This window comes from Acartia tonsa, chromosome 6 (assembly GCF_053477335.1).
Source record: "Acartia tonsa isolate MP-2025a chromosome 6, ASM5347733v1, whole genome shotgun sequence".
NCBI classification, from domain to species: Eukaryota; Metazoa; Arthropoda; class Copepoda; order Calanoida; family Acartiidae; genus Acartia; species Acartia tonsa.
In genome coordinates this window covers 50,226,643-50,244,105 of record NC_137265.1, presented here as the reverse complement: position 1 = coordinate 50,244,105, position 17,463 = coordinate 50,226,643, and the positions used below count along the sequence as shown (strand labels likewise).

Sequence of the window (17,463 nt, the reverse complement as noted above, 5' to 3'; positions counted from 1 at the left end):
GAGATAAACAAATTTTTTTAAATAAAAAATAAGTTTATTCAACATGAATCAAAGATAATATACATATATTTAACATATTATACATATATCTATATATTTGTAGATGGAGATATTTTTTACATATTCAGTGCTACGGATGTTCTTTTTAAGGACTAGTAAAGACTTAAAATTGTGGATTAAAAAAATAACAAAAAAAAGATTTCAAATAGGATAATTTTGTGAAAAAATTGCAATGCTAATAAAACAAACATAACATAAATTTTAGATATATTACAGAGTCCCTTAACAGCAATTGTACCTTATTTATTTTATTTCAAAAATAGATTTTAAGCTATGAAATAAATCTTTAATCGTAACTGAATGTATATCAAATAAGGCTGAAAATCGTGAACCATTTTTAATGGTTTGCACGATCCAAAAATTGTGAACACACTCATTCGTGGCAAACAAACATAAATGTACAGGTACGAAAATCATGTTCTGCGAAAATTTAAATTTTTTTTTCATCTTTACGCCCGTATTAATTATATGAAAGAAGTATATTAAAATTACAGAAAATTTTAAATTTTACAAAATAGGATTTTTAGTTATCAAATGCCATTTTCTTATTGACAATTGGTTCAGAGTTGGTGCCGCTGGCAAAATTTCCGCCGCGTCCACCACCACGACCTCTGCCGCCGCCGCGACCACGTGGGGCACTGCGTGGCTGTGGGCAATCTCTGGACCCATGTCCTTCCTCCTGGCAATTGTAACACTTCATGGGGCCTCGTTCATTGAAGCCGCCGCCACCACGTGGGGCACTGCGTGGCTGTGGGCAATCTCTGGACCCATGTCCTTCCTCCTGGCAATTATAACATTTCATGGGGCCTCGTTCTGTGAAGCCGCCGCCACCACGACCTCTGCCGCCGCCGCGTGGGGCACTGCGTGGCTGTGGGCATTCTCTGGACTGATGTCCTTCCTTCTGACAGTTAAAACACTTATCTCCGCCACCCGTGGGACACTCGCGCGAGAAATGGCCAGTCTCGCCGCACTTGTAACAATTGCTAGTGCCAAAATCAGCGGGCTTTTCACCACCGCCGCCTCGGCGGGGCTGTGGGCAATCCCGAGACCCATGTCCTTCCTCCTGGCAATTGTAACACTTCATGGGGCCTCGTTCTGTGAAGCCGCCGCCACCACGTCCACCCCTACCACCGCGTGGAGTTCCTCCCCTACCGCCTCGTCCACCGCCTCTGTCGAAAGTTTTGCCCTTGTTGTTAACGATTTTCATGCCGCCGTCTTCGTCACTGTCCTCGGCGGGTTTGGCCTTCTTGGCGGGAGGAGCTTCGTCTTCATCGTCCGAATCATCTGAATCATGAAAGTATTAGGACCAAACAAAATAAACATACGGGGGCATTTGTGCATTTTCCTCGTAGTATATTTTTACCTTGCGATTCGCCCCTAGAGGCCTCTAGGGGCACTTGAGGCGGGGGGAGTTAAATTTAATAACCATTTTTTTACCTATTACAGTTTAAGTTTAGGGGAAAAATTTTTTTTTGGGGCCCAACTCTTATTTATTTTTAGTTTAAAAAATTAAATATTTTTTTTTTGTGGGGATGGGTATTTTTTTCTAGGTGCTATTTCTCTTGGGAGGGTGATGGTACCCTCTTCCAAAATAGTTTTAAACCTTTCCAGGGCCTATTTTAAGCTACCCTGTAAAGCAGAACCCAATCGGTTCAGCGGTTAGCGAGATCCTTCGGTAAAGACAAACAGACTGACAAACAAACAAACAGAAATCCTATTATAAGGATTACTGTAAAAGAGGAGTATAACGCTAAGGTGTGGCATGGTAGAAGAACTGAAGAAACAGTTGCCGATATTATGGTTTTCGTGTCAAAGGGGGGGGGGGGGGAGTTCTGACACATTTGCGTAAACCTGGTGTATAGGCTTTATCTTTGAACTGAGAGGATAGGTTATTAGGGATAAAATCATTCTTATATGATGAATTTCCCCCAGATTTAAGATTTTTTGGATAGGCCTCCAGGTGGTCTCTGTACAGGTAAAATTAAAAATAAGATTTTTTTTGAAAAGTTAGAGGTTAACTTATTAAACAAAATATGCTTCTTTTTGATTGTTATTCACATATTTGAAGAAAAAACATACATATTTTGTCTTATAAGCTGACATTTAACTCTTAAAATTTTTTTTTTCATTTTTGCCTGGAGCTGATGAAGATTTCAGAATCATGACAAATTTTAAGGGTGTGCAAAAAGGCATACATTTTTAAAATTTAAATTGCGCAGCTTGTGTTATTAGTAGAAAAATGTTATGCACACCGTTAGAATTGTCATAAACTCAGGTTTTAAGATATTAAAGAATTATTCCTGTGCTACGCATAGTTCAGGAGCTACGTGGTAAAATGTCCCAACTGACTTAAAACTTTTCAGCCTTTCTCACATTTTCCAATATAGCTCATATACTACAAATAGCATAAGTATGAAACAAATATTTCCAAAAACTAGAGTATATGACGATTCTATCGGTATGACTATGCATAGCATTTTTCTACTACTAACACAAGCTGCGCAATTTAAATTTTAAAAATGTATGCATTTTTGCACACCCTTTAAATTTGTCATGATTCTAAAATCTTCCAAAAATAGGCACTGCACATAGGGGCAACAAGGGGCAACAATTCACCACCCCCAAATCAAGTTTTAAACATTCTATGAGTATTAGCATACCCAATGTACATCAGATTTCAAAGGAATCGTAAAAATACGCTTTTTAAGTAAGCATTCTAATGCATGGAAGTCAAGAAATGCAAAAATTTTCTTACAGAAAAAGGCATATTTTTTGTGTTTCACCAACAATGTTAAAAGTATTATAAAATCTCTTAGAATTAACGTAATTAGACAAAATAACTTCTGATGAGTCATGCATTACATATATTTTGACAGTATAAAAGAAAAAACACAAATTGAAGAAATTAGTCCTAAATAATTATAGTTGAAGTCAAGATTTTAGTTTTTTTTTGTTTGTTTTTTAATCAACATTTAAGAAGACAGTAAGAGCAAACATGTTTTCGCCGGGTGTCGCCGGCTAAAAAAACGATATTTGATTACCCAAAGACATATTTTAATCGCCAGTAATGGTTTCTTTTACCCCCCCGCGCCCCCGTAGGGGTTTTTAGCGCGTTTTCTGAGGCTGGGTGCACGAAAACTTTGTTAGGAAAATCTTTTAAATGCGCTTTTAAAGTCAAAATGAAAGATGTAATACATATAGATAAAAGACGCAAAAACATAGATATAAGAAATATTTATTTGATTAGACTTTGAATTAAAGTTGATAATGAATATTTTCAACTTCTATTGCACTAAATGATGGAGACGGGAGGAAGGGGGGGAAGGCTAAACCTAAATCTAAACCTTTTTATGTTTGATGTTTTAATGTAACTGAATAATCGTTTCTATAGATTAGTACAAATATCAGGGATCTAAAGGGATAAGACAAAGGCCAATAAATTGTTGTACATCCCCAATGATAATACACAAAATTACCCCTTGTGTAGATTAAAGTTAGTAGTTAAAACGTTTGAACACACAACTGTAAAACTTTGGGGACTAGTGTTATAAACAGCCCAATGTCCCTTACCTCACTGCGGAAACGTAAAGTTAATATGCAAATAACGTGAGGTTCTTATAATCATTCTAAATTGGAATTAGCAAGTAGTCTATCTGTCTGTCTATTGGTAATGCTTTGATTTTAAATTATGTAGTTACATGGTATTCATGTTTAACATCAGCAGTTTTATTTAGAAAGGGAGGGGACTGTTGATTACACTAGTCCCCAAACTTCAAAGTTTTATAATAACGTTTTTATATTCGTTAGCACAAGAACTTCAGGAAATTTAATTGATTTTTTATTGGTTGGTTCATTAAGATGAGTATCAAAACTTTTCAACCACTTATTCTCATCTACAGACAAATAATTTTGTAATATAATTAATTAAATATGTATCAATATTGGGGATGTACATATTAATCGGTTATTGTTTTGTTCCTTAGATCCCTAGGTGTTAATATATAATACAAAGTAGCTTGATGTCTGTTTGTCTGTCCGCCCATCCCTGAAGATCTCACTAACCACTAAATCGATTGAATTCTACTCTTCAGGGAATATATCTACTGGTCCTGTGGTTGTTTAAAGCTCTTTTTCAAAAATAAAAACCCCCAAATTTTTTTTCATATTTCTATAATTAGGGTCGGTCCGTCCGTACGTCTGGCACAGTTAGCTCTTTTACTTAACTTAAACAGGCTAGGATTGTCCTATCGATCTCAAACTTTTCATGCTGATTTCTACAACAGTTAGGTACGACTTAGAAAGCACAGCAACTCTATAATCGTTACCAGAAAGTCCGTACATCCATTTATAACAAGCTGATTTTAACTTTTATGACAACAAATAATGGTTTTGAATGTTAAAAATATCCTATTCATCTGATTTTTTGAATACTGATTCCTATTTCAATAAGGTGTAATGTTATAAGCGAAGCATCTCTATAATTTAGTCCTAAAAACGTCAGTATGTCCTCAAACAGTAACATGTATTTAATCAGTTTTAATTACAATTTTGTAGAGACGTGCATTAATATTCAGTTCTGACACTTCACAAGTGTTAATGTTCGTTTGTCCTTCCATTTCAGAGCTTCGCTTCTTTCATGGATGTTGTCATCCTTGTTTAATTACCTCTTGGGGCAAATCCCCTAGAGGCTAGGGGCGAAGCCGCTAGTATACATATAAACAGTAAACAAGAATCATAATATCATTATAAATATAGATATTAGTTAATATAGATTTATGTTAATCATGCCCACATTTATAATGGATTTATTAAACATAAAAATAAAGTGAAACTTGTAGCTTGCTAAAATAAGGATCCCCATCCACCCCCATTTACACCATTCCCTCCCCTCCTACTGAAATGAATTCCATGACCCCAAATTTGACACTTTAAACACTAAAATCGGACTACAATTGACATAGTTACACTTTAAAGGGCCCAAAAAGCTAGTGATAGGGTAGCTGCGCTACTAAAAAATTCTCATATTGCTCTGATAACCAAAACCTCTAATTAGACATTTTAAACACGAAATTCAAGATAGTTGATGGATAGATAGATGGATAGATATTTAGATGAATAGATAGATGATTAGATATATGGATAGATAGATGGATAAGTAAATGGATAATCAGATGGATAGATGGATGGATAGATAGAGGGATAGATTAATGGATGGATAAATTGATAGTTAATGGATAAAGAGATGAATAGTTGATGAATAGATAGATGGATCGATATATAGATGGATAGACAGATGGATAGATAGATGGATAGATAGATGGATAGATAGATGGATAGATAGATGGATTGATAGATGGATAGATAGATGGATAGATATATGGATAGACAGATGTATAGATTGATGGATAGATAGAAAGGGTAAGGGGGGGCTATTTTCGGGAGGGGTTAATCTGGTAATTTTCTATCTACCTTCATAAAATGACCTTTATCTCCATGTTTCTTTCAAATGACAGAAAAAAACATAAAAGCAAATTTGTTTGTTGTTAAATTACCTACAAAAAAGTATAAAATTAAATTTTTGTGAGATGAATTTTAAGGGTACTAAATAATTAAATCCCCTTTTTGGTTGATTTGCCCCAATGTGCACTGTAGAAAAACCGGTTTTTAAGGCATAATTTGTTGAAAATCGCTAAGTATTTTTTTCTTATACAAAGTTCCCCAACCCAATGAAGAAATTAAGATATAGTTCATTAACTTCTGTCAATGGCAAGTGGGTTAAATTAAGTAATATTTTTGTCTTATTAAAAAAAACACCCTGTATTTTTCCATTTTAATTCCTTCCTTGCTGGAAAAAAACTAGGAGAAAAAGATAAAAAAAATTGCAGCCGGGGAAAAAAATAAATCTTTAGCAGAATATACTCCCCTTTATTTATATCCAGTAAATTTAGGATACATAGCACTGGGGCGTGAAGGGGGGGTTATGAGGGTTAATACGGACTACCCCACACCCCCTTTACCCGATATTTTGTAGGAAAATATACAATATTTTGACATTGCCATTTAAGAGGGGAAAAAATTGCAATTGAAAGAGGTCTCAGTGGAGTATATTCTGCACAAGATTCATTTTTCCCCCTGATGCAATTTTTTTTATTTTTCCCCCTCCTAGTTTTTTCCAGCAAGAAAAAGGATAAAATGGAAAAATATTTTCAGAACTCTTTATTGTATTCATATTATGCCCCCTTCCACATATTTTTTAGTTTTTTTCAACAAAGAGGGGAGAAAAATAGAAAAAACTGCTATCAGTCCATTTTCACATTCCCCCCTTCCCCCCCAACCACATATTTTTTACTTTTTTACCCCCGCCCTTCAGCCGGGTCAATTTAAAAAATATACACCCCTTAGAGGTCTTCAAGATGATTCTTCCAGAAAAGTGTTTACCTGAATTTTCTTTAGCTTTAGCAGGAGCTGCTGCTTTGGCTGCTGCAGGTTTCTTTACTTCCTCATCGCTGTCACTAGAGCTGTCATCACTGCTAGACTCCTTGGCAGCTTTCTTAGCTACTGGGGCCTTGGCAGCTGGCTTCTTCTCTTCCTCATCATCGCTGTCACTGTCATCACTGCTAGACTCCTTGGCAGCTGCTGCCTTCTTTGCTACTGGTGCCTTGGCAGCTGGCTTCTTTTCTTCCTCGTCATCGCTGTCGCTGTCATCACTGCTGGACTCCTTAGCAGCAGCTGGGGCAGCCTTTTTAGCGGCAGGAGCCGCTGGCTTCTTCTCTTCTTCCTCATCGCTGCTGGAATCATCACTAAAATATACGGATCAAATCGTAAACATTAAACAAATTAGCATTTAAAAACATCGTGGGCCGAAGCGTTCTTAGCAACCTTGGCAGATGAGCAGAACCATACAATGATCCAATTTAAACATTGGTTTCTGTGGAACATAGACCATTAAGGGGAAAAAATTAAAACGTTTGGAAATTACTTTTGAATTTTAAGAATTTAGATGCAAAATTTCTTAGTGAAAATTAAAAAATCATATGTAAATAGGGCAATCTAATAAAAACTCAAATAAAGGCAGAACAAAAGATGGAATTAACATAGTTTAAAGACTTTCATAAACGAATGAACAAAGCAAGCCAATTATCATTTTATATATAGTTGAGAAAAGCAGCAGTTACCTGGATTCTTCTTTTTTAGCGGCTGGGGCCTTGGCGGCTGGAGCAGCAGCCTTCTTAGCAGCTGGAGCTTCGTCTTCGTCACTAAAGAATAAAAATATTAACTCAAATTAAAGAAAATGTAAATAGAAACTATTTTTATTTACTTGTATACCTAGTACCTACAAGATTGATTCCTAATAATAGTCCACTAAAAAAAATATAATTAAACAAAGCTGATATTACATATCTACGGAAATTATACCCGTAATGGTCCAAGAATTCTTCCATATTCACATTGCAATCCCCTCCCTCCCTCCCTTTCTATGAAATAGCTGCACTACTTTTTAAAACTACCTGCTATCCTCACTGGAAGATTCTTCTTTCTTGCCATTGGCCTTTCCATTTACTGCGGGAGCGGGTTTAGCCTAAAATACAAATTCATTCAGACACAAATATTTCTGTGAACCTAAATCCACTTCTAATGGCACAGATTTCTGATTACACTATTTCAGGGGTGTATATTCTGCACAAGATTTTTTTTTTTCACCTGCTACAAATTTTTTTTTTTTTTTTTTCCCCCCCTAGATTTTTCTTTAAAAGTAGGGGGGGGGAATAGAAAAATATTTAAAGAACTCTATATTTTATTTATTTTATCCCTCCTACCACACATTTTTTTAGTTTTTTTTAACCAAGGAGGGGGGCGAAATGGAAAAAATGTTTTCAGTTTTCTTAATTTTTTCATTTTTTTCCCTCCAACCACTTATTTTTTATTCCCCCCCCCCCCCCTGAGCCGGTGATCCCATGCAGAATATACACCCCTGCACTATTTCTTAGAAGTTTTGGATCGGTTTGAGAATTGAGAGGGTGTCAACACGACTACTCCGGAACAAGATATTAGGAAGAAGCGCCTTCCACTTTTTTCTCAAATTCTAAGCTTCTCACCATCCAGGTGCACGCCACTGATAAGCTGACTACAAGACGAAGCAAGAAAATAGTTTTTAATTTGCGCGGGAACACAGTCTTTGGTGCTTTCCTACAAAGTGGCTATTGAACGAAAGACTTGGGTGTATATTCCGTAAATTCCATCCCCCCCCCCCTCAGTGAAAAAAGTAATGTGAGAGGGGGATCGAATTATTTTATTAAAATATAAAGTTCTTTAAATATTTTCCATTTTCCCCCTCCTTAGTGAAAAAACTAAAAGGAGGAGGGGGGGGGGGGGGGGGGTAGAAATAAAAAAAATTGTAGCAGGAGAAAATTAATCTTTTTGTAGAATATACACCGCTGATAAAAGATTAATGGGAGGGGGGGGGGGGGGGTGTAAGGAGAGATTCTATAATAGACAATATTGACCACGCTTTTCAATCAGCCAAAAAAGGAAATAAAGGATTGACGCTAAATTCTCAGGACAAATATCAATCTTTCTGGTTAAGCACTCACTAAGCAAAGCTAAAGTTTGAATGATATATTATGGTAAAGGGGGGCGGGTGTTTATGTTGCATACAAAGTGCAACATCCAGCAGAGGGGGAGGACTCAAACTGATTACCTCAGCCTCGTCTTCACTACTTTCGTCGTCAGAATCACTGTCAGATTCCTTCTTGCCGTTCGCAGTGCCATTAACAACTGGGGCCACGGCCTATGCACAAAAGCAGACTGGTTATTCTCAGGCTTACGAGAATTTATCAAGCAATTCAAATGATGTTTTAACCTTGGGACTGGAGTGCAAAATGTAACGCGCCTACAAGTTTAGAACTTAGAATAGACATAAAAAGACGTTAAACCTATTTTACTGTCTCTTTGTCAGATGCGTGACTTTGATTGTGTGCAGCTCCTCAATCGAAGATCTTGCAATCATAGGATTGGACAAGTCATCCTTAGGAAAACTGTCTATAATACGATACACGATTTTTCAGTACAGAACCGGTTCTAATCAAAGCTAAACTGGAAAAAAAGTATTCTTACCTTTGGTTTTGGTTTCTCCTCTTCATCCTCTGAAGAGCTATCATCTGAGGAACTTTCATCTTTCTTTTTGCCTGAATAAGAAAACATTGTTGTATTGGTTGGTTTCAATCTTATTCTTAATACTTCCAACTTTGTAACATTAATTTTTAATAAAAAGAAAAGCAAACATACCAAAAGTTTGAAGTAACAGTGAAGTATTGTATGATAAAACATTTTTAAGCAAATGTTGAAAGTAAATAGGTTATAGAATTAATGTTAAGAATTCATATCAATTTTTCTGAATAAGGGGGGGGGGGGGGAAGTTCTGAAACATTTGCGTAAACAGTGAGTATAGGCTTTATCTTCAGACTGAGAGGATAGGTTATTAGGGATAAAATCATTCTTATATGATGAATTTCCCCCAGATTTAAGATTTTTGGATAAGCCTCCAGGTTCCGGAGCTCCAGGCCTCTGGTGGTCTCTGTACAGGTAAAAATTAAAAATTAGATTTTTTTTTTGAAGAGTTAGAGATTAACTTATAAAACAAAATATGCTTCTTTTCGATTGTTATTCACGTATCTGAAGAAAAAAACATACATATTTTGTCCCATGATCTGACATCTCGCTCTTAAAATTTTTTTTTTGATTTTTACCTGTACAGAGACCACCTGGAGGCCTGGAGCTCCGGAACCTTGAGGCCTATCCAAAAAATCTTAAATCTGGGGGAAAATCATATAAGAATGATTTTATCCCTAATAACCTATCTTCTCAGTCCAAAGATAAAGCCTATACTCACTGTTTACGCAAATGTGTCAGAACTTCCCCCCCCCCCCTTACTCGCAAACATACGGACAAACCTTAATTCTAAAGAGCTTCGCTTTATAAAAGTAAAATCATACCATTAGTGACCGGAGCTTTTCCATTTGTAGCAGGTTTTCCATTAGCAACACCATTTACCTAAAAGATTATATATCCTTCATTCAAAAATTCTCCTTTACTAGAAGCTTCTTTTAGGTCATACTTTTAGGTCATAAGTAATATTTTTTCGTGGTGCGAGAGGAGGGGGATTACCTCCACCCTACCAAGTCAAGTGATAAATAAGATTAGAGGGCTCTAAGGGTGTAACAGCAAGAAATACATATAAAACAACTTCAACACTAATAGCTATTTACTTTCATAAACTTTTTTTGTGTAGTTCTTTACATTAGAACCTTTAGGATATACACAGTCTCTGTTTAATTAGTTTTTGAACTTGTTTCACAGCAATAAGGGCATAATTTAAATGTTACATTGCAAACATCTTCAAATCCACCGGGGTAAGAAAATGTGACCAACAATTTTAAGTGAGTTTTTTTCCTCAAACCCTATTCCTTTTTTCACCCCCCTTCTTACCCACTTCCCTTACAGTAACGCCAAAAAAAAAAAGTTTTACTCCAACTTTACTCCGACCAAATATTCAATTTTCGGCAATTTCAAATGAAGTTAATTGTCTGAATAGCAGCCCCTGCGCACATACAATCTTATGTAGTTACAGAGTAGCTTCGCCACTGGCAAATAATGTCTTACCTTCTTTGCAGAGGCTTCATCCTCATCACTACTACTATCCTCAGAAGAAGAATCTTTTTTGGCCTTCTTGGAAACAGGTGTGCCGTTAGTAACAACTCCGTTCTCTCCCTTCCTTTTGGTTGCGGAACTGTTGAAAGTGTTGACTATTTCTTTTATCTTCGGAGAACCTAAACAAGAAATATATAATTTCAAGATGCATAATAACTTAAATGGAATAATAGAAACAATGTATAACGATCAGACAACATTATTGGTTAGAAATTGTACAAATATAACTGCAAATAAAATATTTTTATTTTAAAAATAAAGCTTTGCTTTAGAAATAAAGACACTAGGAATAGGTATTGATAAAAGGATGTCTGAGTGACTAAGACAATAACTTTATTACCTGCTGGTAATTCTTCAGGCTTGACCACCTCTTTAAATTTTTTAGCCACTTTGGGAGAAACGGCTGATAAATAGTCATAGACCAAGGAGTTTATTTGTGTTTCCATTTTAAAAATTCTGGAAAAATAAAGATTATAAAAACATAAAAATATTTTTTAACAAAATTCAATTGTAATTATTAACAATTTGTATTTTGCACAAGAAAAATGTAAAGAAAAATTTAAAGATAATGAGTTAAACTGACATAAAATTTCTTTTTCAAGTATCTTTTTATTTTGTATGTTTGTATGCTGAGGTATGATTATTTATAGTTTATACATTATAAAACAGTAAAAAACAGAGTTCCTTGATAGAACGTATTTTTGAAATTTAAAGTAAAGTATCCGTGTATGCTGTATTTTCGGTAGATTTTTCCATCAGACTTTGTAGTAGAGTCGCGAGATAAATGCCGTTAACGTTGCAAAGCCTTCGCTTCCTTCACATCCTGTAATAAAAAAAAACTCATTAGTATTTTCCTTACAACACAATAATCTCGATAACAAGGATGACAAGAATCGGCAGTAGGAAAGACAGGGATGTGTTTATTTCAACCTAGTTGATTTCTTTTCCCAAAACCAGGGTTTCGGATCCGCATTGATTTTTTGCGGATCCGGATCCTCAAAATTTGGTCAGTGCGGATCCAGATCCGGATCCTTGCCAATAAAAATAAAATCACCAAACTTTTCAAAATATTTTTTCTTTAATTCGAAGTCAAAAATACTTTTAATTTTCAAGTCTGACCCTAAACCTTAAAGATTGGCGCTCATCAAGAGAATGTCTGAGATTTTATATAAATTTAGGTAGATTTTCCATTTTTTCCCGCATTTTTTTGAGTCCAAGGATCCGGATCCGCATTTTTTTGCGGATCCGGATCCTTGGACTCAAAAATATGCGGATCCTTGCGGATCCGGATCCGAAACCCTGCCCAAAACTCTTTACCCCTGATTTATTAAGTACTAGCGGCTTCGCCCCTAGCCGCCAGGAGCTTTGCTCCAAGTGGTTTGATCAACCTTTTTTTTTGGGGGGGGGGGGGGGGGGGGGCGAGGGTGTCCAACCCCCCAAGAAAATAGCTTAAAACAATCACATGACTAGTACGTATATTCCCTGAAGAGTAGAATCCATTCGGTTCAGTGGTTACTGAGATCTTAAGCTTCAGACAGACAGAACTACTTTGTATTATAGATAAGTGCAAAATATTCCTTTATTGCCCCCCCCCCCCCCCGGAAGGCGTGGGAGGGATATTTAAAAATCCCCTAAGCGAAGCACAAAAAAATCATGGCAGGACTATGGACAAAGTGAGTTATATAGCAGATGTTTACTGATCAATTGATAAGTTTGAAAGAGTGGCTTCTTCAACAAAAAGAAGCAGAGACATGTTAACTTGCATTATATCCCTAATAAGTGAAGCAAAACAGAGGATTTAACAGTTTTCATTATAATAATAATTGTCGCTGAACAAAAGGCAGCAAAAGGAGTTAAAGACACACCCACCTTTACCATATAAAAACAAAATTTGTACCAACTTCAGAAATTGTAGAGTAGCTCTGCTACTGAAAGTAAGGCAAAAATGTTTTGACTTACCTCATTAGCAGAAGTTTGGTCCACATCACTGCTAATTTCTCTCTCAGAATTTATTTTTGCCTGCTTAGCCGATGATCCAATGGCTTCAGCTCCAATTTCCTTCCTTCTTTTTAGTTTTCGCTTGTTGAAAGATTCCACGATTTCTTTCAAACTGGGAGTACCTTCCTCCAATTCCTTAGGTTTGACATCTTTCCTAAATATTTTGGCGGCGGTCAGCGATTTTTCTGTTAAATAAATGTAGACCAAGGAGTTTAATTGCTTTGTTTGGTTTATAGAATTGACAATTTCTTTTAGTCTAGGAATGCCTTCATCCAATCCCTTAGGTTTCACTTCTTTTTTAAATGCCAATGCAGCCTTAGGAGAAACTGCTGTTAAATAATCGTGGACAAGTGCATTTAATCGTTTTTCCATTTTATATTCTGGAAAAAATATAAGACTGTTTAGTTAAATAGAAGGAAATTTGGGAGAAGGGGGGGGGGGGGTGATATAACTTTTTACATCAACAAAACTATAGGCCTATCTAATAAGAGATATAAGTTTTCCGGAATTGTAATGTAGGGAGTAGATTTGAAATCTTCATCAAATTTTAAGGATTTTTTATAAAATTCGTTTTTTGTATAATTCTTTATCTAAAAGCGGAAATACAAATTAAGTTAATTAATTTTGGCATCCGTGATTGGTGGATTTAAAAAATCTGTGCTCTGATTGGATGTCGTACATCATTCAACCAATTAGAGCGCAGGTAGTTTAAAATCAACCTATCCTATTGGTCAAAATTAATTAACTTAAAATGTATTTCCGCTTTTAGATAAAGAATTTTACAAAAAACGAATTTTATAAAAAATCCTTAAAATTTGATGCAGATTTCAAATCTACTCCCTACATTAAAATTCCGGAAAACTTATATCCCTTACTATCTAAGAAGGTTTTTGACCATACCCCCCTCCAAAAAAAACTACTACATTACAATAAAAATAGGACAAATAAGTTTCTAACTAACCTCGTTGGCACCCGTCTCGTCCACGTAGTTGCTGATCCTAACAATTTTGGCACCAAATTATCTCCTTAGGCTTAAGTTTTCCATTTTTATTTCTGGAAAAAAAATAATTAAATACAAATATACATCAAATATAATAATTTCACATATAGTGCATAATTTGTAGAGGTGGTAGTATACAAGAAACAAATAATGTAGTAATGAAGAAAAAACAAAGTAGCTTCAAGACTAGAACTATAAATTTCATGAAAAAGTTTTAGACTGGAGGTCAGATTAATAGTGACAAGTTGAAAATTTTAAATTTCTCAAATATTTTACAGGTACAACAATCATGTATTCAAATAATTGCATTAAATAATAAACTCGAAACTGAGAGGTAAAGTGATGAATGCAATTATCTTTCCAAAAGAAATATTTTTTTAACAATATTAACTTTTAGTAGAAATATTTCATGACTTTCAATACATTACTGGATTAATCATCTTAGTCTCTGCCACGGCCTCCGCGTCCTCTATCTCCACCACGTCCCCGACTGTTACCGCGGCCACGACCACCACGTGATGCCTTGGGGCACTCGCGTGACATGTGTCCCTCTTCGTGGCAGTTAAAGCAACCTGAACCGCCGCCTCTTCCTCCACCACCACGACCTCCACCACCACGACCTCTACCACCTCTACCACCACCTCGTTCCTGCCTTGGCTCTGAACAATCCCGTCCCATGTGGCCCATTCCTTGGCAGTTATAGCATCTGATATCGCCCCGATCACCACCTCCACGACCTCTTCCACCCCCACGACCTCTGCCACCTCTACCACCATCTCGTTCCTTCCTTGGCTCTGTACAATCCCGTCCCATGTGACCCATTCCTTGGCAGTTATAGCATTTTATATCGCTAGTATTCTTGGGTTCCGAACAATCGGCAGAAAGATGTCCTGGCTTCTTACAGTTGTAGCATACTCTGGGTTTATTGCATTCTGCTGAGATGTGTCCTTTCTCATTGCACCTGTAGCAGGCTTTATCATTATGTCCCCTTGAACCAGCATTTCCGGCGTCGTCTCCAGACTCATCATCTAATAAGCAGCCGCACATAAGGAGGGAAATTAGCCTAAATAGGCAGACAACCAGTAACTATTATTGAAAGAAAGCGACAACAAAGCCAAAAGGAAGAAGTATATATTGACCAAAGTAATAGAATATCTTTCACGCACACCCGATTTTTTCTATATATAGAGAAAATATGGCAAATTTTAGTGCTGTAACTTAACTTACTTTGTGTTTTAAGTTTGGTTTAAAAAATGCCCCCCCCCTTCCTTTTATATTTGCAAACAAAAATTCAAATATTCATCGTTCCTTGTGGGAAAAAATATGTGTGAAGTGGAAAAAATAATAATAAAAAAGCACTTAACATTATTCCAAATCCTTTGTGGGCAAAACTTAAGAGGAAAAATTATATATTATTGCTGCTGGGAAAAGAATTTAGGGCAGAATATACAATACACCCCTGCTAAAATACTAAGATTAATTTCTACCTGACTCTGCATCACCAGCTTCCTCATCGTCATCACCGCTGTCTTCCTCTGCATCGCTACCAGCTTCCTCTGCGTCACTGCCAGCTTCCTCGCCATTCTCTTCGTCATCACTGCCAGCTTCCTCGCCATCCTCATCACTGCCAGCCTCTTCACCGCCCTCCTCTACTTCAGATTCCTCGCCCTCAACTTCTTCGTCGTCCTACAAATCATAAAATTCAGTATTGGTTATCAACTCAACGTATAACTACGAAAAGTAAAAAAATCTACAATGGCCGATTCCTCCCGTGAGGGTTGATGTACCCTCCCCCAAAACAAAGTTATAAACCTTCCCAGGACCTAAGAGAAGCTACATTGAAAAGGAGAAAAATAGCAGTTCAAATCCTACAGTACAAACACACACAGAGATGATGTTACTTTATTATAATTATATGAAGTTAAGTCTGTTTCCAGCTCGAGTGGTACCATGGTACAATGGGTTATTTTCGGGGCAGCTTTAATCTAGTCCTTTTTGAGGGTTTAGGCCAAAATCAAAAGGGTCCCTCCTCTAGAGGCTTTATACGAACAGCCAACTTAAATACAAACATTCTAATTTATCATTAAATGGGGTACGTATACATATGTATATAACACGTGGGGAAAGGTGGTAAAATGAATATAATTTTCTACGTACTTACTAATAATTGAGGAATTACAGAGCAGCAACGCATTATAAATTAGATATCTACATTTATTTAAGGTTGAATTTTAATTTACTTTTATAAACCATTAAAGCAAATAGTTTGCCCAACACTAATAAAAAAATAAAATTATAAATATAGGATTGGTTACTTACATCGTCATCACTCTCTTCCTCTCCCTCGGAATCAGCTTTCTTTGCCTTCTTGGCGGGGGAACCGTTCTTTACGCCATTTGCAGCTTTACGTTTAGAACCAGCGTCAACTGCCTTCTTCACAACTTCTTTAACTTTTTGCTTCTTGTCAACTTTTGCAATTTTCTTGTTGGGCTTAGCTTTAGCGACCTCACCCTTCATTTTGAGTTAAAGCAGAGAACTGAAATATAAATGGTTGCAATCATGGTTGATTTGTGATAAATATTTAATAAATAAGGAGGGTTAAAAGATCTCATGAATTTGACTAAATTGACTAATAAGCACTAGAAACATTAAGTAGTAACCCTGAACTTAATATCCCAATTTACAGGGACCGGTTTTCTCCGTCTGAATCTATGAGTCTCAAAATTAATTGCTCTTATCACTGACTTGGGTTAGTTTTAGGCTATTTTCCTCACCTCCCCCACTCTCAACTGAGAGGCTAAGGGTAAAGAAAGTACATATACGTAAACGGTATTAAAAAATATTTAAATAATGTAGGAACAAAAAGGTACCTATTTAAAAGCAAATATTGGTAAAAAATTAAATTTATGAGGAATTTTAATCAAACACCCCTAATTTCATAAAAAAACGGATAAAATTATTTGCCTCGTGGCACAACACAATTTTAAAAAACGTTTCCTGGAGATAAAAATCAAACTTATACTACAAAAAATCACTTAATATAAAGCAAAATAGTTAAATTAAGGCAAAATAAGCAATAATATTAATTGTCACTGCTTAAAATCATAAATTTTCATAAAATTGTATAAGGAAATACACCACGATGTTTACATTAGCTGCCATGCGGACTGAATGCGGCGTAGTTAGTAGAGAGCTCACTACCACAGCACGTGTAAACAGAAACACAGGTTGCCAAATTTTAGATTATTTCTTTGTTTTTTTTTCTCAAATAAATTATAATTTTACTAGCGGCTACGCCCCCCCGAAGCCTCTAGAGGCATCTTTAAAAGGGGGGGGGGGTTAGAAAACACCCTTTATCAATTTTAGTTTTAAAAGAAAGAAAAATCTTGTTACTTTTATAGAAATCGATTCTTTATAATTATGATAGAATATGTTATAGGTATTTCTAGTATATAGGTAAACGTAAAAAAGACTGTTTAACACATTTATCACAGCACTTTTTGTCATCTAATATTAGGCCAATTTAAATATTATTAGAGCAATTTTATCATATTTAGCTCCCGAAAAAGGCTTTTTCCTGTGTTGTATTTACCATTATACAGTTTTTATCAATTAAAATCACCTAAAAACTTAATAATCATAAAATTCAATAACAAAATAAATTAGATTTGTTGCTTATTTTAAATGTAAAAAATGTT

At 35.8% G+C, this 17,463-nt stretch overlaps 2 protein-coding genes across 6 annotated transcripts; both read right to left on the bottom strand.

Annotated features, from left to right (window-relative positions):
- Nucleotides 1–12: 12 nt before the first annotated feature.
- On the bottom strand, nucleotides 13–13,810 carry LOC145322875 (uncharacterized). Of its 5 annotated transcripts, XM_080165209.1 has the most exons (11): nucleotides 13,727–13,810; nucleotides 12,727–13,145; nucleotides 11,108–11,590; nucleotides 10,720–10,886; nucleotides 10,053–10,110; nucleotides 9,175–9,245; nucleotides 8,759–8,848; nucleotides 7,569–7,639; nucleotides 7,236–7,316; nucleotides 6,499–6,860; nucleotides 354–1,344 (listed from the first exon to the last, which is right to left on the bottom strand). In XM_080165209.1, the coding sequence occupies exons 3-11, from the start codon at nucleotides 11,211–11,213 to the stop codon at nucleotides 584–586; spliced, it is 1,767 nt and encodes a 588-aa protein (XP_080021335.1). In that variant the 5' UTR covers nucleotides 11,214–11,590; nucleotides 12,727–13,145; nucleotides 13,727–13,810; the 3' UTR covers nucleotides 354–583. The 5 variants fall into 5 exon arrangements, 2 of the variants coding, with proteins under 2 accessions (XP_080021335.1, XP_080021336.1); XR_013880830.1 differs by lacking the exons at nucleotides 12,727–13,145; nucleotides 13,727–13,810 and adding an exon at nucleotides 13–152 and having other exon boundaries at nucleotides 514–1,344; nucleotides 11,108–11,237; XR_013880831.1 differs by lacking the exons at nucleotides 12,727–13,145; nucleotides 13,727–13,810 and adding an exon at nucleotides 13–141 and having other exon boundaries at nucleotides 514–1,344; nucleotides 11,108–11,237.
- On the bottom strand, nucleotides 13,810–16,956 carry LOC145322884 (uncharacterized). The gene is made up of 3 exons (XM_080165224.1): nucleotides 16,085–16,956; nucleotides 15,253–15,451; nucleotides 13,810–14,793 (listed from the first exon to the last, which is right to left on the bottom strand). The coding sequence occupies exons 1-3, from the start codon at nucleotides 16,280–16,282 to the stop codon at nucleotides 14,207–14,209; spliced, it is 984 nt and encodes a 327-aa protein (XP_080021350.1). The 5' UTR covers nucleotides 16,283–16,956; the 3' UTR covers nucleotides 13,810–14,206.
- Between the last annotated feature and the right edge of the window lie 507 nt (nucleotides 16,957–17,463).